Below are 23,083 nucleotides of genomic sequence, written 5' to 3' on the forward strand. Positions count from 1 at the left end.
TTCATGACCTTTGGGTGAACTCAAAAAAGGGGTTGTCTCCCCTCAGTGCTGACACTTAACAATAACTAATGTGTGACATATTAAAACCTACAGAGCTATAGGCTTTTTTCTAGAGTGAACATTTTGACTTGTCAGAGCAGGAAAAGCACATGTGGGGCCAATAACATTAACAATGAATCCATTCCATTTAAATGTCCCATTAAAAGTCAATCCAATAAACCAGCATGCACAATATCAGGCAACCCACCCCCCATGGCACAACAGCAATTCAGCCATCATTACTGCTGTTAATTACGTGTGTGTTCTTCCTGCTATTTCATAAGAAAGTGCCTGCTGTGAAAAAAGGCCTATTACAAGACCTGAGTTACTTTCTCTCAGAGCCTGGGGAGTTCAGACACTGCTGTCAGAGGCTTCTCTGGGAAGGACTGTTCCACCATCTGCTGGTGACAAGCTGCACATACAGTTTGTCTCCTGGGTTGCATCAGTCTGCCACAGTTCCTGTCACTATGAGACACACATTGTGGTTATGTTTGTACAATGTCTGCAAATTATGATAAAAGTCTCAGGCTTCAGGGCCCAGGAACAGTCATTTATTGATGTGTCTGCTAAACCTAAGACTCAGGCTGCAGTTATTATTTTTAAATGTGCCTTGAAGGGGGAGTTCAGTGTAATATGTAAATATGTTTCTGAAAACTTTGTAGGCACAGCATGCACCTCTCTTTTTGCTCTGTTTTGGTCTCCACCAACTCGGCTGAGGTTAATACGGATCTGGCTCCGTAACTGTTAGATGCTCCACTTTAGCCATTTGATATATTGTTTATATAAATATATACAGCTTCAAGGTGTCTCTATGTTTTGACCAACTTCCGCCTGAATCATTCATTTGTGCAATGGCGTCATTTGTCCAAATGAGTGTTGATGCATTAATCCAAGACGATACCAGTCTCACAGTAATATAGTATATAGTCTCTATTAGGTTCTTTGGCTTTGTTATGTATTTGGAGTGATTTGTTCACTAAACCCATACACAACCTTCTGTAGCTCATCTTAAATTAGTCGAGCTGGTTGTACTAGCATCAATATTGGATTATTACAAGGCTTTTTTAACCAAATGATAGTGGCCATCCAAACTTCCTGATCCAAGCCATAAACTGTATATAAAGAGGGATGACACATCTACACTTCCTCCCATTGTCCAGCTAAGCCAAAATATGTGGGATATAAATGTTGCCGTCTTGCAGATTTGTAGCCAGAGTCTAAAATTTCATCCTGTTTTTACAACATCAAATTAATTGAAACCAAACTTCCAAAATGACAGAAACCATCTTAGAGAATTTTGTTGTGCTTTGACTTTTTTTGGTTTGGTCCATGTCCCTTCCACTAACATGAAAGAGGCAAGATTTATGACATATACAGCAGCCAGGCACCCAGGGGGCGATCAAGATGCTTGGGTTTCTCTTTTTCGGTGAGCAGTCATGAAGAGGAAGTCATATACAAATCTATGGCTGTGTCCAAATCACTCACTAATCACTATGTATTAGTGTACAACTGATGGCCACTAACCGAGCAAAATATACCATCATGCATTGCACTCGCGGCGGAGAGACGAGAGAGAGGGCAGCAGGAACAGCCCGACCTGTCTCACAAATGAAAATACGAGCAGAGCAGATTTTAAGACACATTTAAAGATGATCATTCAACATGTTTTTTATCTAAAAGTATTAATGCTAAGTAAAAAGTAAACATTTAAAATTTATTGTGGCATTTTCCTCCGGCCGACGTTGTTGTTGTACACTGTAATCCTGCTACAGTTACTGCCGCAGAGAAAATGTATTTTGCTGACGAGCTTATAGTCTTCTTCATAGAGAACTATATAGTAAAACTAGGGTAAGTGAACGAGTTGGTGATTTTGTCCAACAGCTTTAGACTCATACTGGGAATTACACCTCTGGGATGAAATTATTTGAACGGTTTTCCCCACTTGTCTAAATGTACAGGTGTTGCTCAGCCCAGATTGGTGCACCAATTATACAGGTGTCCCTTTTCCATCGCCGCCCCTGACCTCACAGAGTCTATGAACGCCTCTGTTTGAATCCCACTGTTTGAAGGACTTGTAAGAAGTTGACAAACAAAACAAATCACAAGAGGCAACTTTGTAAACTTCCCCAGCAGAACTCATACAGTCCTGACTCAGACTCCCTCAGACCTCCTCGCTCAGAAAGTCCGCTATGGCACCAGGGGGAAGAGAGGGAGCAGGGGAAAAAAAGGAAAAGATTTGACAACATGGCGCAGTTTCCCTGAGAAAAGTTTCCCCTGAACGACACCACGGCTGCGTTCGGTTCGGCGCCTTCTCCTCGCTGTTTGTCCGCGCTACAACGTGGACGTGTTTTCTCTGGCGACACTCGGAGCAAACAGCGGATGACAAACAACAAGCCAACGAGGAGGGTGATGGGATGAGAGCGGCGAGAAGAAGCACAAACCACAGCAGGCAGACAGGATGGAGAAGCCAGCGACTCTCAAAGGAAAGGTAAATACACTGAAAACAACCCGCTGCTCAGCCGGCTGCCGTGTTTGTGGTCGTTCGGCACGTTGTTGCCTCCTGAAGAAAACTTTTCCTTGACAGGAAATGCCGAAATGACCATTCCTGCGAAAACCTCGTTAAAAAAAAAAGGAGCTCTATCGATTTTCCAGTCATGCAAACTGCCCTGTGCTGCTCTCTCTCTGTGTGTGTGTGTGTGTGTGAGGGCTCTTCTGTTAAACACAACTCTTAACTGAGATTTAATGTCAGTCTGCAAACTTACATCAACCTTTTATTCAGTTGTTGCAGGAACAGAGAAGCTTGAGCTGCCACAGATTTTCACAGTGGCAGTAAATTTGTGTGCAGTAAATCCACAGAATTCCCACAAGACTGGGAATAAGTGCAGTCCAGATCCTCAGGAGTAGCTTGTGTTTCTCTGAGGAGTTTCACGTCTCATCCAAAAGGCTTCTTCACTTCTAGAAAAAGGTCTTCTTCACAACTATTGGACGAGAGGCGAAATATCCTCAAGAAGTCCAGTTGCCTATGTGCAGTTGTACAACCCCTGAAGATGCCACGAGCTGGATGACTGAGAACTTTCACAGATACGTTGCTACACACTCTGGAACGAATTCCCTTCGACTATTGTGGGAGTATGAGAGGACTTGTCTAGAACTAATCAAGCCTTTTGGATGAGAGGTGAAACGTTTGCAAGTCCAGTCCTTTGCACACTTGTACAAGTCTTTAAGAAACCATGACCTGGATGACCGAGGATCTCCACAGATAAGTGCAGTCCAGAGTATATTTGCCTCCGGAGAGTTGAGTTCATCTCTCTCTCTCTCTCCTTATGATTAGGTTGGTAGGGTTGTCCTGTCCTCTGTGTTGGTGTAAGGCCCTCATTATCTCTCACCCTCCAGCCTTCCTGCCCCACCTCTGCCCGCATACTGCAGGCAGCTCCCAGTGTTTTGAAGCAGATGAGACAACACAGATCGGACCCTCTTGATTAGTCACCCCCCCCCCCCACCTGCAGTTCTGCCAACCAGCTGAAACCAGCGTCTGGTTGAAGGGTGAACCTACGAGCTCTCAGGGCCCTTGGATGCACTGATCTATAATGGATGCTTTTCTTGACATTTCTTTGAGATCAAGACTTTGAATGTCAGTATGCATGACGGTGCTGTCAGTTGTGGTTTTGGCTTCACTCGCTCAGTCTTCTTGTCTGTTTCCTGAGGGGTGGGGAGAACCTCTCATGGCACGTACTGTAGGTGATTTCTGCAGCATTATTATTCTTTTGCTAATCTGTGGGCGTTGAATCTGTGATTAGCTGCACAACATGAAAGAGTGGACGCTTAAAAGGTCCAGCCAAAGAAAAGCAGGAAGTCAGTCCCCTCTAATCTTTTATTGTCTTGTCCTAGAAAAACATAATAACTGATGATCTCAAAGAGAAGAAGTAGAAAAGGTGGAGAGGTCAAAGGGTGTGCGAGAAAGCAACAGCTCGGTATGGCAGTGTAAACTTGTTGGATCTCCTTTATACCCACAGCGCTCATGTCTGCTGCTGCTGCTGCTGCTGCTGCTACAACTCCCTGGGCCTCTGGAAGTAATTACCCAGCCTGCCCTCTCCCAGAATTCAGTCTGAGGAGGAGGTGTGGTGAGAAAGAGGTATAATGGAAGCCGGCCCAAAAAACATTGCAACCCGAGATGAATTTCATGATTCGCTAATACTCAGCAAAGCGTCCATGTTAAATGGATACAGCGCTCACCCGCTTAATCAATCAGACTGTATTGGTTGGATGCAGCTACAGTAAGACTTGTATCAATAAGGTAATTGTTTTGCATTCAGATTGTTTGCCAGTCATTTGGTTGAGGACTGTAACAAGTTGAAAATGAGTGGGGAACAATAATAGATTCAGTCCCACTTTAATGCTGATGGCCTTGCCTGAAGGCAGGTATTATCTTGTTGTGGTGGGAGATTTATCAGTGTGATCAAGATGTCTCTATTAGACTTACACTACTTTTGTATTGAAACCTCTGTGTATAAGAGTAGCAGGTAAATAGCTGTGAAAATCTGTATATGCACAGACTTTATTTTGAAGTAATTGGATGTAAAAGAAAAAAAACAGCAATCTTAGAGAGAGAAATGGTTTATTTTGGAAACCTTCTTTTAATGTAGTTCTGACAGAATATACCCCAAAAGATCGCAAAGTCCATCTGTTTGTTTTTCAGCAGGATTGTGTAAAACATTTCTGAATGGATTTCCACAGAACTTAGTGTAAGGATTGAACGTGGGCCAAGAATAAACCTATTCAATTTGGGGACTTCGGGATTTTTTAACATTGCAAGATAGGGTTTGTTTCTCCATATTTTCATAAATTTCCCAGAGATATCATTTATGACTCTTGAATCTTGATGGAAAAAAACTGGTATATTTAGGGAACTGTTGAGTGTGTGAATTTAGATGCAGCTTAATTGAATTGAAGGGCCCTTGGTGGAGGTATTCCCTTCACAGAGTGCCACTCTACTTCTTTTACAGCAGACATTGGTATTGACTTGTCAACAGAAAAAAAAAAAAAAGGTTCAAATACCAATGGCTCTATTAGATTAGTTTCACTGAGCCGGCACACACAGTACCAGGATCCTGAAACTGGCAAAACTAAATGGAATTTGGACATTACTAGTACCACCATGCTTTTGCTATCAAATGTCAATATTTCTGTTGTACAAAAATGTTTATTGAACTCAACTATCACATTGGACCACACATACAAACCCCCTTTGCATTTATTATGATATTCCTTCTCCTCTCAGCTGCATGATCTCTATACATTGTGAAGGTCCAGTAGAGCAGTGATTGATCTTTCAATCTTTCACTCTTCTTTGTCTCCTTTCTCCAGTTTTCAATCTTCAGTTCTCGGGCAGCGGGCAGACCGATCCGGTGTCTTGGTGGGGACGACGTGGTCGGGTATGGTCTCAGCAAAGCAGAGTTCATGGAGAAAGTGCAGCAGAGCAATGAGGCGTGTCAGCGCGGTGACTTTGAGGCGGCGGTTAATTTGTACAGTGAGGCCCTGCGAGCCGACCCACAGAACTGCATCCTGTATAGTAACCGTTCGGCAGCTCTTCTCAAAATGGGACAACACCAAGTGGCTCTGGAGGATGCTGAAAAGGCTTGTGAGCTTAATCCCAAGTGGCCCAAGGTAAGTGTGTGTCTAAGGCTTAAACTATGCATACACGGAAACCAGAGATAATATGTTGCAACAATGCAACCTCGTTCTGATCTTTTCATGCTGCATATATAAGACAGAAAGGATTGAATTTTCTTAAGTGCACCAATAGCCTGAGGTCATACTGTGGAACACTGCGCAGTTCACACTACACGACTTCCTTTCTTATGATCGGGAGTCTTGCAGTTGTTGTGAGTTCATACTACATGACTGACAGATCAATCATGAAAACACACACAGGAAGAGACACGGTGAGTCTGACTGATCCTCCTGCTCACAGAGGGACATGTCAAGCAGGAGGAGGTGAAAAACTTCAGTGGACAACACATTTGTAAAGAGTACAGACCCGAGCCTGAGAGAAAAGTAACTGATGTCTTTTTTTTTGTTTTTTTGTTTTTATTTAATTTGTCCGGACCTAACCCGAGCCCAGTGAGGTTTATAAAAGTTGAGTTTTGTGTTACCCAGTCTCACCACATATACCCCGTCCTGTGCTCCTTTTGGCTGAAGTTGGTTGGAGTTGTAGCCGACTATGACTAGATTTTCAGCAGGTTGGAAATCTGATTGAGCCTGTGACGCAGGGACGAATTGGGCTGAAAATCGTGTGGTGTGAACCAGGCTTTTAGTTGCATGATTGACATGGGGACTTGCTATAATTAAGACGTGAGAAATCACATTTACAAACATACTTGAATGTTGATAAAAATGAAAGTGTTGCTTTCAGAAGTGACATTTCTGTGTTTCAGATTCTCGTCACATTCTCAGTCCTCCGGTTTTCATTCTCGTGGTCGCCGATCAATACAATTTTCTGGGGTCTTGTCTTTGAGCTTGTCCAGGCCGTGTGGACTAACCTGCGATAGATTTCACATTACTCAGCCACAGAGATCACTCGGAGACCAATTCCTCACAGTGATAGAAACGCATTGATCCCATGATTTAGCGTGGAGCGATACTTTTGTCGTTTCAGAGAGAGATTGATGATAATGTGGTAGAGTGGTATTGACGATGATTTGTTCGCCACCGATGATGCATCAGTGGCCACCTCTCTTTGATCTGATGTCTTGTACCTTTGGTGCTCAGGTAGGTTTACCTCTCTCATGCATCGCTGCATTGGGAACCAACACTGTCACTTGTAATTACACAGATAAGGTCGTTTTCTTTTTGCATTTTCCCCATCGGATTATCATTGGTAAAAGGACATAAAAGATGCAAACAAATATCTGCCACAAAATTCATCCTGCCAGCACTTATTGTTCTCTGTAGTTCTTCATATTTTTGTTGTTATGAAACTCGCTGTCTTGATGTTATATTTACATGTATTTCAGAACAGTGCCTTTTCTCTGTCATTTGATTTCCAGTTGGAAAACAATAGCCTGCACTTCATGTCATCACTTCTCACTCTGCAGCATCTAAGTGGTACATCTTGTTCATTCGGGAGAGATTTCATAAACTTTTGAGACCGACATAGCCAAACTATAGCTGTAAATCACGGCCAAAATCATTCTCCTTTCTTCTCTTTTAAATGCTATCCAAGCACAATGAACTCTTTGTGGTCTGACTTGGGGGATGTTTGGCTTAATCTAGACAGTGTAGCTCTGCTTATTCCAGGATTTAGCGGCTGACAGCTTCGACTCTCATGCTAAAGCTTGTGCTTGCAGACTCAGTGTTGGTGTATAGCCTGACCCTTGTTTTTTACCCGGTAATACGAGACAATGGGATTATTATGTCTGTGGAATTGACAATTTTATAGTTGATACAGAGGATTGCATGCTCATGTTTTAAGTCACTTGAATCACCTCTAGGGGTCAGTCTTGTCAAAGAAGAAGCTCTACTCACGTGTTGGGCCTGCACAGGACAAAAATGCATTTAAGCAATTCAGTTTCCAGGTCTTTTTTTTCTTTTTTACATTGACTGCATTCTGGGAAATGTTAATATTCATCATGGCTGGCTTTCATCTTCATAGCAGAAATGTGCTTGAACATCATGCAGAATATAGTGGGAAGTGTGTTTCTACTTGATAAATGCACAGTTGGAGTTCGAGATCACAACAGATTCATCCAATATGTCAAGAAAAATAAATCTGAAATTTGCTTAAAATAAACTAGTCTTTTAATTGTCTAATTGTCTAATTGTAGTTTCAAATTGACTTTATACACTGGATACATCACAACTCCTTTATTCAGTTAGTGCTGCCTCAAAGACCTGATTAGGGTTGTGGTCTTGACACTCAACGCCTTGGCCGCAGGGAAAGACTTTGGCGTTGTACAGTCCATCTGCTGAGCCTGGATGTTTAATGAAGGACCAGGGATTAAATCACAGGCAGTGTGCTGGCATCCAGATCCAGTGCTCGTACACAAAATCATCAATCATACCTCCCGAGTATGACTGCACTTCTGGACCGGCCCGTCAAACGGTGACAGGCAACGTTTTTTTTGCTGCCCCAAGCACCAGCGAGCAGCCCACCCTCCTGAAGCCCGCAGCCATGCAGCCTGTGAAGGAAGCCCCTGTCTGATCTGTCAGCTTTCCCCTGCCAGAAAACACACTGTGAAAGAAGAAAGAAAATGTGTGGATTAATGACCCAAGACAGCTTTAGGCCCCTTTGTACGCCACCCTCTTACTGAATATAAAAAGCTTAAATGAGAACAAAATAGGTTGTCGTTTCATAGACACGGGGCCACACTTTTGTGTGTCTGGTCGTGTGTGTCTGGTCGTGCGTTGTCTTTATGAGCCAGTGTGGGGGAAAATGGGGTGTATAATCTTTTATGTGCCTGAAAGTACAAAAGGAGTGATTCTGAAGCAAATTGTTAAACGTCTTTTTGAAGGCATACGTCTGTGAGATCTACTGCCAGCCTCTATTTGCAGTGAGCGTTTGTGCTTTTTAGGTGTATACGAGTGACTGAGGGGACTAAACCCGTTTCTGATTGTGTCCCTGTCTATTCTGCTGCCTCCATCTGCTCCCTCGCTCTCTGCACGGCTGTTCTGGTGACATGTTAAACAAACAGCCTTTTCTGCTATCACTCCCATTCTCCTGCCTGAGCGCTGACAGCCGAGCTCCCAGGGAACCACAAGACAACTGGCATTGCAGTGTCAGGGGAAACATCTCCATCATTTACATATATTCTGATTATAGGTTATGATGGTGCCTATCAAGGGTATTCCATCTCCTCAAGAGTTAATTGCCAAAGTTGACGCTGACGCCCATTCATAATGATGGGTAAAAAAAACAAACCCATCAGGCTTAGTTTCTCAGATGGGTCTTTATTTTTTCCAGTTGCATGCTGTTGCTTGTATACATTCTCCTTTGTCACAAACATAAAAATGTCCTTTTACATCCCAGCGGAGGGGCCTTGGCTTTAACTGAGACAATGAGTGTTTGGTTTGGAAAAGGTCACTGTGTGTGGAGTGCTGAAAGGGGACTTTAATTACAGCAGCAGCATATCCAGTAATTGTGTGAGCGAGTGGATGCTGACACCTTGAAGAGCCGGGGCGATGACACCGGCTGTCGCTGCCGCCGTGTGCGGAACAGAACGAGAAGAATTGCTTTTGTGATTTGAAGACCTCATCCTTTTGGCACTCTCGGTAGCGCTCGGCTTTTCATGTGGGTGAAAATCACTGGGTTGTAAATGCTCCCCTGTCGGTGTGAGAGTGCATTAAACTGGCTCTCATCTGATCTCGGTGTGTTTAAAGAATAAAGAAACCTTTCTTTTGATCTCGTGTGGAGAGTGATTACAGCTCTTGTACCTTTCTTGTTGCTTTCATTTGCACCATCTGAAATATTTATCTCATTCCTCTTTGATGACCTGTCCTGTTATTCTGACTCCTGCTGAATAATGAAGTGAAAACCTCACAGTGAGGCTGCAGAAAATAGGCTAAAAAATGGGTGTATTTGTGTTGGCAGAGCAGAAGGATTTATCAGGTGGCTTGTTTGTTTTGATGCATTATGAGAACACTGAGTTATATTTTCATTTGTATTACTGTTATGTATGTTTGTCTTTTTTACATAATTTTCTCTGAATCAGTTTTTCACTTCTAAAGGTGTCATCCATCCTCTATGGGTGGTAATCCCAGTCTGACCACCAGACTGAAATATCTCTGACATGCAACACCGACTGTATATAAAGATGGACCACACGATATCCTGGATTCAAACACTGCCATCTTGCTCATTTGAAGCCAGAGTCCACAGGGTGTAGTGATCGGAGGATGAAGCTGCAATAGCGAAGTCGTTGTGATACACGTGCTCAGCCGATCGGGACTCGGTCTCATCTGTCAAACAGAACGTTTTACCCAGTTTTTACAGCATCAAATAATTAAAACCAAACTTACCGTAAAAATAACACTTAAATATACATCAGTGTGATTAGAACTACCTAAAATGAGAGAAAGCTTATTTGAGAAAGATTTATTTGATGTGTACCCTTACTTTTAAATTTAGTCCATGTACCATCCGCTATCATGGAGAAGGCGGGGTTCATGACCTAAACTGCAGCCGGCCACCCGATGATGATCAAGACACTTTGGCTTCACTTTTGAGGAGCCAATGTTGTGCATCTTTATCTACAGCCTATGTCTTCAGAGGATGAATCCTACTGACTATGGAGATCCTTTGACTTTTCCTCTAACACCACTGTTTTTTTATTTTTTGTCGACATTCACGGTCCTCTAGGATCCCCTGACTTTTCATCTACAGCTATAATCAAGTCAGAATTTTTCATTTGTCCAATTTAGCAAGTATTTGGTCAGCAGCCAAACATTCCCATCGACCTCCGCTGTGATTTGTTTTTATTGTGAACCTGTGAACATGCTAAACATCACAATCTTAGCACTGTTAGCATGTTGCTGTGAGGTTGAAGGACCACTGTGGCTAACTGCAGGCTCACTTAGCATGGCTCAAGTTCATTTTCATTCCTCTGTCCTCTCTGTTTTGAGCTGTTACGGATTCCAGTGGCAATAATTGAATCTGTACATTAACAGCACTGTTACATTATATTTCCTCAGAGAGCTTGAGCAAATTTAAAGATACTAATGGCATATCATACCTATTTGATTCTGAAATAGAAAAGCAGAATTCTGAACTCTATATTTATATCTGGGCCATTCTATGCATTAATTCATATTTAAAATATCCCTTAATGCATATGTATGATTCTAGCACGATCTGGTTTGATTTAATTGACATCAACCTGCATATATACCTGCCTGTGGTTAAGAAGACAGTCATAAAATATGAATGCGTATAGTTAGTCACAAGCCCCCCCCCATCAGACAGCCCAGGCTCATTATGATATTGTGCAGAGAAAGTTGCTCACTAGGTAGAAATCTCAAATCAGATGTATTCGTTTTTGCCTTTTTGTGCTTTCAAATTATTTTTAGAGGAAAGATGGGGCACAGGAAGCTCATCTACTTATCTATGCACAACCTTCAGAAGTTCCTGCTTGTCAGATGTAATTACCGACACTTTAAATTCATTGAGGCTGACATAGGAGGAGTTCCATGCATAAAAAACCCGAAAAATATTCATTGCAAACAAATCTTTTTGCCCTAAAATTTAAAAAAAGCGAGAAATGACCTGCATAAAGTAGAGAATTTATAGAATTATACGTTTTTTAAAGTAAACCCATCATCTTTGATGGCATACAGCATCCTATAATATGCAATAGTCTGGATGCAGATGAATTGCATGGAAATGTGACTGTTTATTTGGTGGATTAAAACTGCTTTGATTAGATTAGTCTGGAAAACACCAGATTGTATAAAATGGAAAATAGAGCCTCTTCTCATAAAGCTGGTTGATGCCTTCACTTTATTTTATCTATAATCTCAGTCTGTGCTGATCATGAGTTTGTTGACCTTTTTGAAGACCACAGCAGAGTTTTTATGTAAGAGGTTTTACAGATATACTCTTATTATGACAGTATGCATTCCCCACTGTCTCTCTTGTGTGCTCTGGGTTAAAATAAGGTCTTCCCACCACTTTCCCCCCTCTTCCCACTGCTCCGCTGCTGTTTTCCACCAGAGCGCCAGCACTCGCCATGGAGAGAGTACAGTCATGAACCACTAATAAGAGGGTTCCGCTTTGCTTCTACCCAGCCGAGGCTTGGACTAATGAACAAATCAAATGAATGGCATGTAATTATAGGCCAGAGAGAGCGGGACGGACAGAGGGTTGGCGCTAGTGGGCACAAACCTGAAATTATTTGTCTGGAAAAATCTGTGAAACGAGCGGGAGCAGTTAAATTCTGTCATTTTCCCCTTTGGAGTGCCGTTGTGGCGAAGCAGCGCCGCGCATGTGCACGGACCACGGTGGAGGGAAAGTGACCACACACACACACACACACACACACACACACACACACACACACTCATGTTTTCATGACTTCAGAAGATATTACATTGATTTTCTGGAGACTAACCTTAACCATAGTTACTACTTACTTAATCTCAAACTAAACCTTACCTTAACCGTAACCTTGGGGTGCTACGTCTTCACCCTAAACTTAGTCTTAACTTTAACCTAAACCTAAATCTTACCTAAACCTAATCATAACATACAGTAACCTAACCCAAACCCAAGCCTAACCTTGACCCTAACTTCAACCTAAACCTTACCTCAACCTAAATCGAACCTTTACCCAAACCTAGCCTTAACCTAACCTAATCCTAACCATAACCATACCTAAATCTAACGTTATCCAAACCTAAACCTAAACATTAACATACACTAAACCTAACCATAACCTAATTTAAACCTAATCTTAACCTTAACCTAATCCTAAACCAAACCTTAAAACATGTCTTGACATTAATCTTACTTGATTTATGTTCCTTTAGTCCCATAATGTGACTGTGTAAACAAATGAGGGTCCCCACAACATGAGTAGTTCCTCGGACACACACACACACACACACCAAACTACATATCTGAGTTTTGCTAAGAAATTCTACTAAGAGGCTTGTTTCATGACTTACTGATTAGTATTTTGTATCCCATTCCCAAGTGATAGTATTCAGTAATATGCAACATGCATTTACTGTTTTGTTATCCACCTAATGAATGACCTTCTTTCATCCGAACTCACTGGACACATCAACATTCAACACACACTGTCCCACTCAGGTCACATCACCATTTGTTGCCTCTGCGTCTGTTGAATTGTCAGTGAGTAACAGAGCTCGGCACAACATGTAAATTATGCCAGCGATATAAGTGGTGGAATTTATACTCCGAGTTGTGCTGCTGTTTTCAGTCTGTTAACTCAATACTGTTGATGTCTGTAGTATATTTTCCTTTTCTTCAGTCTTTAAAGTCTCGCTCACCGGGGTTGCTGCGATGGCGGCCAAGTGGTTTTCCTCTCTGCCACCCAGGCGCCCCACCAAATTGTAGTGTTTAGTAAAATTTTATCTGCTTTCAAGAAACCCCAGGAGCACACACACATATAAAAAAATGAAAATTGGCCCGTCGTCTTCTTTTTCTTTCTTACCAGTAACAATAACCTCTCTACATTATATACTTTATCTTGCTGTATCCTAAATAGTTAATAAAGAAAAGGTTTTCAGGGTCAGATGATGTAACGTGGTTTGATGTGAGTGTGATGACCTCGCGCTCACCTCACAGCTGTCTGTCTCCAGACTGCCCCCGGGGGCCATGGATGAGTCAGAACTGGGTGCTGATGTCACCCACATGATAATCTGTCAGGCCTCTCAACACCTACTGTCCAGACGGGATTTTAAGACCGTCTTCGTCCCAAAAAACTACTGGATCCAAATTCATTGAGTGGATTCTGTTGTTTTCTTTTTGCTAATTTGGTTTTACTGTGTGTTTAGTTTTTTATAAATCTCTTTGTTTTGTCGTGCCATTTTGCAGATAAGCTATTCAGAAAATTAAATGCGGTGGTCTCTCTGTCCCAGAAGAAATAAAGTATATGAAAGCCGAGGTAAGCACCTTTTTAAACTAGAAACTTTCAATCACGATAAAGACCATCTGTGGCCTCAGAATGTTTTTCTCCCTGCGGATACATCATTTGATTACCGGCTTAATAGGTTTTTGCTTGCTATTACATGGCAAGAAATGTCAAACGGCCCAGAGAAAGCAGGCTCATTGTCATGCTCGTGGCATAACAGTCTGTCGTTGATAGTGGATCAGCTTTACAAGCCGGAGGAAATGAGGAAAACAATTGCACAATTCTCTGAGCATGTAACCCCTTGCGTTCAAGATGCTGTTGTTTTTTTTCGCCTTGCAGGGGTTCATCTTTCTGTTAGCCTCAAATTGTGCTGGCCCCTCCCACCTGAGGAGCTTGGCAAAGGCTCGGGCCCCAGACCTGGATGTCTCCAGAATTAGCACAGCCTGACTCTGCTGCAGGGAGGAAGCACTCCCATCGGGGGAATGGGGTAGAGCAGACAGCAACCTGCAAGAAGCCCATTAGTACACACTGCATAAGCACGGCAAGATGAATAGTAGAGCGTATTGTTTCCCCGGCTCTGATCTGCTTCCTGATTCCGTCTTCACCTCTAACCTTTAGGTGACGAGTCCACTCTCGTTTGTCTCATGTGTCAGTGCGGGCAGGTTTGTCACATAAGAACCGAAAAAAACAACAAAGCAGACTGGAATAAAGGAAAATTATTACACTGATAAATTTGATATCTTTCAGCTTTTTACGAAGGTGCAAAATTTGGTCTGTGTTTCCATCTCAGTTGAAATTGTCCCTCTCTTAAATGTTTCATACGGCCCCTTCCCATGATGTAACCTCCTTCCCCGAATGAGTCATATGCCTTGTTCTTCCCAGAATAATAAATTGGTGTGGATAAAGGTGCCACTAATTTTATTTCCAGGTGGCTGAATAGCATCTTTGGACGGAAGCAGTGCAGTAGCTCTAAGTAGTTATTACCTGAAATGAATGAAACAAGTGGGTCAAGACCTGAGTGTGTTTGTTTGGGAAACCTTTTCATCTTTCTGCTCCTCGGTTCATCTCCTGTTCTGAATATTTCATTTTTTTCTAGTCACAGTTATATATTCTCATCCAGTTAGCTTTGTGTATTATATTATTTAAAAATGGTTAAAACAAAAGAACATTTTACGTTATTCGCCTAAATGTTTTCACGTGTCTGTTTGTTGGGTTGTGAACAGAATTACACTAAAAGTACTGAATTGATCAACATCAGACTTAGTGGACGGGTGGGACACGGTTCTGGGATGACTCATTTATATTTTGGTGCAGCTCCAGTAATTTTAATCACTTAACATAGTGAGATTGGAGATTTTCTGATTTTTTTTTTTAATTTTCTTGGAAAAATCTGAAACATTTACTCTGTTACAGTTTGGTGCTGATTATACTCATAGATGTGAAGGATTGTCTGGCCTTGGTGGAGATATACGCTCTGCTGAGTGCAGTTCTAGTATTATAAACCTATTACGTCAATGTCAGACTTGGGGATTACAAAATTGCTCATGGCCTGAAATAAGTGAAATGCATTTTATATATCCTACAAAGAAACACTGTACGCTTTGCTGAGGAACACCAGCCTTAGCAGGCACAATTAATTCTGTTGTGCTCCAGAGTCCGAGCGGTCAAGTGAATTTCATGTCCAGAAAATAAAGCCCATCAGTCGCTTGACTGGAGTTCCGAGTCCATTTCACTGAACAGAAACAAGGCTGAATGGTGGATATTAGTCCGGATCCCTGCCTTTCTGAACCAGAAGTGCAGGCACTTTTACAAACACTCCATACTCTGTTGAGAATTCTTGATTATTTTGTTTCCCCTGTGAATATTGGAGGTAAATGCTGGTTTTTAATTTAATTGCATTTGCTAGGCCTGATTCTGGTTTAAGCTGCTGACTATCATAAGAGTTACACACTTTCACAAGAGATCGTTCCTACTCACTTAAGTTACATACTGTGTGAACAGGCATTCTGGCTGCATAGTGGAAATGAAAGAGGCACAATTTCCCCCTTTCCAAGTCAGAATATTATCAAAAATTATTTCAAGGTCAAATAATTTCATAATGTTGATTCAAGGGTAGGAATTTACTGAATACAGTGTTTGTTTGTGAGTTTAATAATGACTGTGGCCCTTCTCAAAGCATTGAGGCTCTGACCCAAGTAGCATATTTCTGGCCTTAAATATGAATTATATACATTTGCAGAACCTTGGGACAGATTGCAGAAGCTCTTATAGCATCATGCTCATATTGTGCTTCTGAGTTTTGAGCATAGTTGTAGGACATGATGTAAACAATACACTGATCTGCTCATAGTGAATCAACAAAACCAGAGTGAAAATGATGGAAATTAAAAAAAACATGTTGAAAGATCACAAAAAGGTTTTTCTGCTTTGCTGATTTGGAAAAGATTTTGTATTGACGAAAACAAAGTACAATAGAAACAGGCTTAGTGCAGAAGCCATGCATGCAATCATCATATACATGAAAATAGTGTCTGCTTGAGACTGTGACGTTCCTTCGATTCATCCACTACATGTTTCACCATTTGAGGTTTTACTGTCGCTCTTTTAATTACTCTACTCCATCTTGTTTCACCTTCTTCTTCTGCAATTGTTTAGTGTGTTAGAGAGAATTAGCACCTCCAAGTGTATATGCTGGCGAACCAATTCCGACTACTTAATTAGCATGAGCGTATCGATCAGTGATTTCTCTCGGCAAAAATAATGAAATTAGGCTACAATGTGTGGCCCATTTGGATGGAAACTCCTGTATTTTTTTAAAGCCTCCATTTGAAATTGAAAGCTCCACAGTGTATATTTAAGTGAAAAGAGTGATTATAGGTCATCTTTCTTCATTACTGCAAATAGAAACAGGCCACATTACTTTGTAAATCTCCGTATTCCACCAGTGTAAAATGTCGGTGCACATTAATAGAACACATTTGTTCAATAATATGTCACTTCAATGTGTCACTGTTTCGTTCAGAAGCCATCACTTAAAACATCAGGAGAAAACAAAGTCTTATTTATCAGCGTCTCCCATGTGGAACCATAACATGAAATGTAATCAGGCTTAAGTTTAAATATGACCTAATTTTGTCCGTTAAGTGAGAGCTGCGTGGACACAATTTTTTCCAGTTATTACCCAATTAACTGGCATGTCATCGATGATTAATGATAGATGTTTCATAATAAATAATGGATGTCAGGAGTTGGTGGGGGCAGTGTGGAACGAAACATGCAGCATGCACAATATTATGTTAACTTCTGTGATGATAATAAAAGATTCTGTCCTCAGACGGTGAGCAGGAGCATTTAATATTCAAATCCATCCCAGTAAAAGATGGATCATCTCTTTCTGTCTCAGTGTCTTGGTGTGTAATGGCCTCCAGCTCAATTCCTGCCTCTAAAGTGCTCCTTCTCGATATCAGGGCCCATGTTTAGGCAGCTAAATTACTCATTTGTGTCAGGTTATTACAATTAGCTGTTTGAGTGCCTGCACTTTCGTGTCTTACCTAGATACTTCCCTCCGATTTTTTTCTCCCTCTCTCTCATAATGAGTTTTACAGGGTAACGCACCAGCAACAACGACAGTAGCAAGATGGAAATGCCCGGGGAGATGTATTAGCTCAAAAACCATGGAATGCAGGTGGTGTGTTTATGTGTGCAAAGCTGATAAATGACTTGGATATAATCTCAGCATTTGACCAGAGGCTGAGCTGCTCCAGTCAAGCGTTAAGAATCACCCACACGTGGTCTTCAACAGAACTCGAGTGTGTTGCTGTCTTAATGAGCTGGACAATCACATATAAACTCAGTGACCAGAAAAAAAGCATAAATCTCTGTAGCACACTCAATGGTCTTGTATTTGGCTGTGATACTCGCTGGCACACACTGTGGTGGAGGCACCTGTAGCTTCCCTTGTGATGCTGTGCTGAATCTGGCTTTCCTCGTCTGTTGATGGTCGACTGAATTCATCTCCGGTGTTTAATGTGTAATTAAACAAAATCATTCGATCATTCAATCAGTACCTGTGTGTATTCGTTAACCATTAAGGCTCATTTATTCTGCCTTCACGCATGAAATAAACGTCCCTTTCAAACGATGTGACCGTCCCTGCCCAAATACTTCCATGTGTCCCCTTCATTGCCATAGCTGTTAAAGTGGATACATCCACTAGAGAGCAGAGTTTCGGACAACATCAAAAACATTTCGACAGTGGAGAAGGTTGTGACAATGTAAAAGAGGAAACACAACTTATCAACTCAAGTCTCTTCTCAAAAAGTTCGGCCTTTGTTGAAATTTCTTCCTTCCTCTTGCTCGAACTGTCATCCACACTGCCAACCACGCTTTCTGGTGGTACTGCTGCGTTTGGTCTGGTCAGTCCACACTCATACACTTTGTAGTTCAATTAGTTTAGAGGACCTTCATCATCATGGTTGTGATAATAAGCACTTGGTTAAAGTTGTTGAATTGTCATGTATAAAATCTTTCACTCTGGAAATAAAGAGCATTTCTTCCATTTGAAAGTCCTGTGTTTCCGACCTCCTGCTGACAGACTCTGTTGCTCTTTATATCACATCGCCTGACTTCCTCAGTCTCATGAACCCGTCTTCTCTTCTCGTGAACAGAAGAAAATATAACACAGAAGAGAACACAATATGTCTTCTTGAAAAGGATTACTGGAACAGTTTCACACATAATCACCTGAATTGTATTCCCCCCACCTACATTCAGCGAAGAATATCAGGGTCAGAGCCAATCAGAGAGTAGAGAAGGGGCGGGAAAACAATAACGCACACAGAAACGGTCCTGCTAAATGTCAGGAGCACCGGTGCGACCAATGAAAACGTTTAGTTACACTTGACAGATTTTTGGTCTAATGTGTAACCAAAATGGTGGCACTCTGGGATCTTGGCAGCATTCAAACCTGTCCCTCCTGGAACCCACAATCATGCTTTTTTTCAAAGTCTGTTCAATAATAATTTAAACCCATTTCTGCAAACTCATTCACATGCAAGTGTGGAATTGGAGTTGCTTTTGTAGGGATACAAATGCAAATAGTGCCTCTGCACTTCCCATGCAGGGACGTTTTTTTTTTTTGTATTTTCAAGTGATTAAAAGCATAAAAACCCTCCCCCTGCAGTGAAAGACTTATTTTATCACTGACTCCTGGTTTCTAACAAAACAAATGAAGTAAATCCAGGCTTTTGGTTGTCAGGGTGTTGGACTGAGCCACAACAGCTCTTTAACCATAATAGCTGTGTTCAGCCCTCATCACTAATGATTGCCCAGTCATCCTGGGCAAAGCAACCACATTTGGACGACTGACAGCCACCTCATTTAGTCTCGTTGCCTCTGTTTGCAAACTTCTTTGTGTTGAAAAGTCTCTGTTCCCTTTGTTTGTGCCAAAATCCACTTGAGCGAATGAGAGGGAAAGCATTAAGTTATGAAGCAAAAGAAGAAAACATTACAAAACAACATCATTCTTTAATCCATGCTTAGCAGACGTTGGCAGCTAGAACACAGTGTAGACAAGAGTATCAGTGCAAATTACATTTTGAAATAAATGCATAAATGAAAATATGCTGAATGAGAATCGTTTTACCATTAAAATGATTTCTCAGATATAAAATACCCTGTTATCCTCCTTGTTCACTGAAACTCTATATACCAGCTATACATGAGGAGGAAAATTACTTTTGTAAATTGGCAATCTTAAATTACTGAGTAGAAATTTGTCTATCCCGATATAATATTTTGCTTAATTAGAAAGGCTGAGTTACTGTTCATGTTTCTCCTGTCTAACTTAATACATAGGCACCGTACATTAGTCATGTCTGAAGGAAAGGAAAGGTTAAGCATCTCTGCCGAGGGAATCTACTCGATTGTTTGCACACATGTAATTGTCACAATGTTTCCCCATTGGACCGTGGGAGCAGCTGATGGAGTTAACAGTGAATTGACAGTCAGCAAATGTCATGTTACACCGATGCTATTATGTCATTACAGTGGAAATTAAAGCAATAATCCAGTGGAGGTGGGGGGAAAGACCATGATGCTAATGTCAACCTACATCTAGAGATACACCGAAGAGCATCAGCGGAGCAGTAGTCCAACTGAATTCTGGTCATTGAATATAAAAACCCATTGAAAAACATCCTTTGAAACATCTACATCTATGTTTATATGTGACAGACAGGTTGTCAATCATTTCATTCAGACTGAATGAAACAGTTGTTGTTAATTTCAGTCCTGCAAGGTTCACATACACAAGCTTTTTTCCTGCTTTCTTCAGTCCACTTTATCTATTGATTGCTATTTGGACGTGAAGAGGATTTCAATAAACGTGAAAGAACTTGCCAACCCTACCTTTTGAATGGAGACTCTACATTCACCATAAGTGTGCATGTGAGCGTGACTGTTGTTTGTCTCTGTAATTTGCTGGCGACCTGTCCAGGGTGTACTTCACCTCTCTCCAAATGTCAGCTGGGATTGCCTCCAGACCCTGCGACCCTTAAAGGATAAGTGGTAGAGATAATGGACAGATGGATCTTGAAGTGCTGCTTCCATTTGAATCCTCACAAGCAATCTTGTGATCGGATGGATGCATTTGTTTGTGCCTCTTCATCTTCCACACTAATGTCAAATCACTATTTTAATTCGGGCTTTGTTATCCATTAAAAAGGTAGATTGTGTTGTGCCTTGTATAGATTTAAGTCGTTTCATTTGAGCTTGTTACAGCTTAATTTGAAAGGCTGCAGGAATAAGTGTGTCAAATTAATCCCACAGAACGGTTACATCCATAATTGGGGTCTAGTGAGCTCCAGCGTTTCTGTTTATTATTGATTAATGCTACCCAATTAGTGCCTGGCTCCTGACTATGTTGGTTAAATGATGTAAGGTTGTGTAAGACAATCTGAAAGCTGCAAAAAGAAGAATAAGAAGAAAACTCGATTTGCTTGTCATGACCTTTGTAGCTGCACAGGACCTCCTCACAGATGTAATTGAAGCAGCATGTGGTCGCCGCCGCGTGCTCCAGCTGCTTAAATGGTGGAATCAGTCAGATGTTTCGACCAATTGTGATTAGGTTGCGCTCCAGTAAACACAGCTCGCAGAGAACTGCTACAGCCACTGAAATCTCTGCCGAGCAAAACAACCCACCTGTCACGTCGGTGTGTGAAAGCGAATGCAATGCAGTTATTTTTACTCCGCGAGGGGGTGAAGCACTCTCGTGTTTTCATCTGTTTTTGTCGCACACGCAGCATCGACTCCCTTCTCGTCGTGTCGACATTTACGCCCGTTAGAACTGGAGATGTGATACAGAGCAGAGGCAGTTCTTTCGGTTGGGTGTGCCACATGAAATGGTCTCCTCGGTTGCATCAAAGAGCATGTGTGAAGTGACCCATATGAAAATGAGGTCAGAGCCGTCGCCGTGCACACAGTCCTTGGGAAACTCATATCTAACAATGTGCTGAAAACAGGAAACTGCTCTGGAAGTTTGTCAACAAAGCTCGGAAGTGACCCTGTTTGGTTTGTCAGGGTCACGGTTGTGTAGTTTTACGAAGACAAAACATTTTGAGGAAATTTTTACTTTCAACTTGAAAACATAAACATGGATTATATTTTCAAATATCAGCATCTAACATCGCACTTGAAAATAATGAGTGTGTATTTCAAGACACAAAGTGAACTCAGGAGTTTAGATAGACTCAAACATAAGCCCTTGTTAGACATGAACACTGGAGAATGTCTGCACAATGGGGTTTGTCGTTCCCTTTTGAAGAACACGGCAGGAGATTCGTATAAATTCTGCTTGTTCATAGCACATCGACACGTTAGTACCTCTTTTTCATCTGAGATATTTGTTTCCTTTTTCAAGTTCTGCATCCGTCACATGTTAGAAACCTCATCAACTTACTCGTTGTGAATCCTCCAGAGAATCAACCGCTGTGTTCTCACATGGGCTCATTCGGACATTATCCGGAGTATTTACTAGGGGGCTGGCTGGAGGAGCCCTGGAGAATGTCCACTGCAACTGACTGGGGAATTTCCCTTCTTACATACAGCCCCTCCAGGAAAATATCCAGAACTGTTTGAATGTTTGAAATCCGCTATACTCAGTTAACATATAGGATGTTAGAACTAATGTGAATGTATGACTTTGTGCACTGATCTGCTTTAAAGGCTCATATGGTTTAATCGCACTGTTGATATTCAGTGAACACACAGGATGTAAAGCTATTATCGTAGTTTATGTCCTATCCCTTCCAAAGTTTGTTTACAGACACACAAACACTGAGTTTCATAATGAAATATACTTGTATGGAGCATCAGAATGTTTCTAATTACCTCCACAGTTTTCATTGACTCGTAAATAGAATAAATTACACATTTAACCCTAAGCACTGACATGTTTATTTATGATGTAGTCTCCTTTCTATTTCATCTGCGCACTTCATGTAATTGCATATTTGCATCCGCAGTACGACCACAGCTCTCATTTCCCCGAGCATCACTTATGGCACAACACATTCATCCACACCACACGAGATTTCACCATTACAGCCTGTGGTTAAACTCTATTACATTATATACGTGGCTCTGTTTGTGGAAACATTTGGTTTTCATTTCAGGCAAAATAGGGCGACAGAGGTATGGGGTAGGTAATATATCATGTCATTTAATGTAATATATCATGCTGTTATATTAACACCCAGGTTAATATGCTAAATACAAGCAAATGTGTATCTGTCCTAATGTGCATTTTATGTGATTTTTACCCTGTGTGCCGCTGTAGCTGGAATCAGGGTATGGTTCTCCCTGTGTGTGTGTGTGTGTGTGTGTGTGTGTGTGTGTGTGTGTGTGTGTGTGTGTGTGTGTGTGTGTGTGTGTGTGTGTGTGTGTGTGTGTGTGTGTGTGTGTGTGTGTGTGTGTGTGTGTGTGTGTGTACTTGTTTTTGTTGCCTCTTTAGGGACATTTCCCATTATAAATACTTGTCAGTACCAGTATTATTCAAGAAATATATGCAAATAACAGATGTCAGTATGAAGCCAGAAAATGACTTCATAGTGTAGTAATGCATTAACTTCTGCAACCAATAACATTAGAGACACAATCTACAATTTATCTAGATTAATCATTTGTCATGTGGTACAAATATTATGATAACTTGACATCATTATATTATATATAACATTTTGCATTGCCTGATGTATATGCATATTCAAATGTGTAGGTCATGCATCGCCCCTCCCAAGGGCAGATCCAGGGGTGGGGCCAGGAGGGCACTGGCACCAGCTGAAATATAATGGGCCCCTTAAGTGCCTCTGTCCTGTCAGTCAGTCATTAACCGACAATACGAACAATACTAACAATAAATATGAAAATTTGTTATGATTTTTTTGAAGAACACAATG

At 41.4% G+C, this 23,083-nt stretch overlaps 1 protein-coding gene across 2 annotated transcripts in view; it reads left to right on the forward strand.

The window, feature by feature from the left end:
• The first annotated feature begins 2,137 nt into the window (after positions 1 to 2,137).
• The window catches only part of LOC117767421 (tetratricopeptide repeat protein 28-like), a 183,112-nt gene continuing 162,166 nt past the window's right edge, over positions 2,138 to 23,083 (forward strand). For both annotated transcript variants that reach the window (XM_034595037.1, XM_034595038.1), the window contains exons 1-2: positions 2,138 to 2,527; positions 5,404 to 5,703. In XM_034595037.1, the coding sequence (XP_034450928.1) occupies positions 2,498 to 2,527; positions 5,404 to 5,703 (330 nt within the window). In that variant the 5' untranslated portion in view covers positions 2,138 to 2,497. The remainder of the gene's footprint in view (positions 2,528 to 5,403; positions 5,704 to 23,083) is intronic.

Source organism: Hippoglossus hippoglossus, chromosome 9 (assembly GCF_009819705.1).
Source record: "Hippoglossus hippoglossus isolate fHipHip1 chromosome 9, fHipHip1.pri, whole genome shotgun sequence".
In the NCBI taxonomy this organism is placed as follows: domain Eukaryota; kingdom Metazoa; phylum Chordata; class Actinopteri; order Pleuronectiformes; family Pleuronectidae; genus Hippoglossus; species Hippoglossus hippoglossus.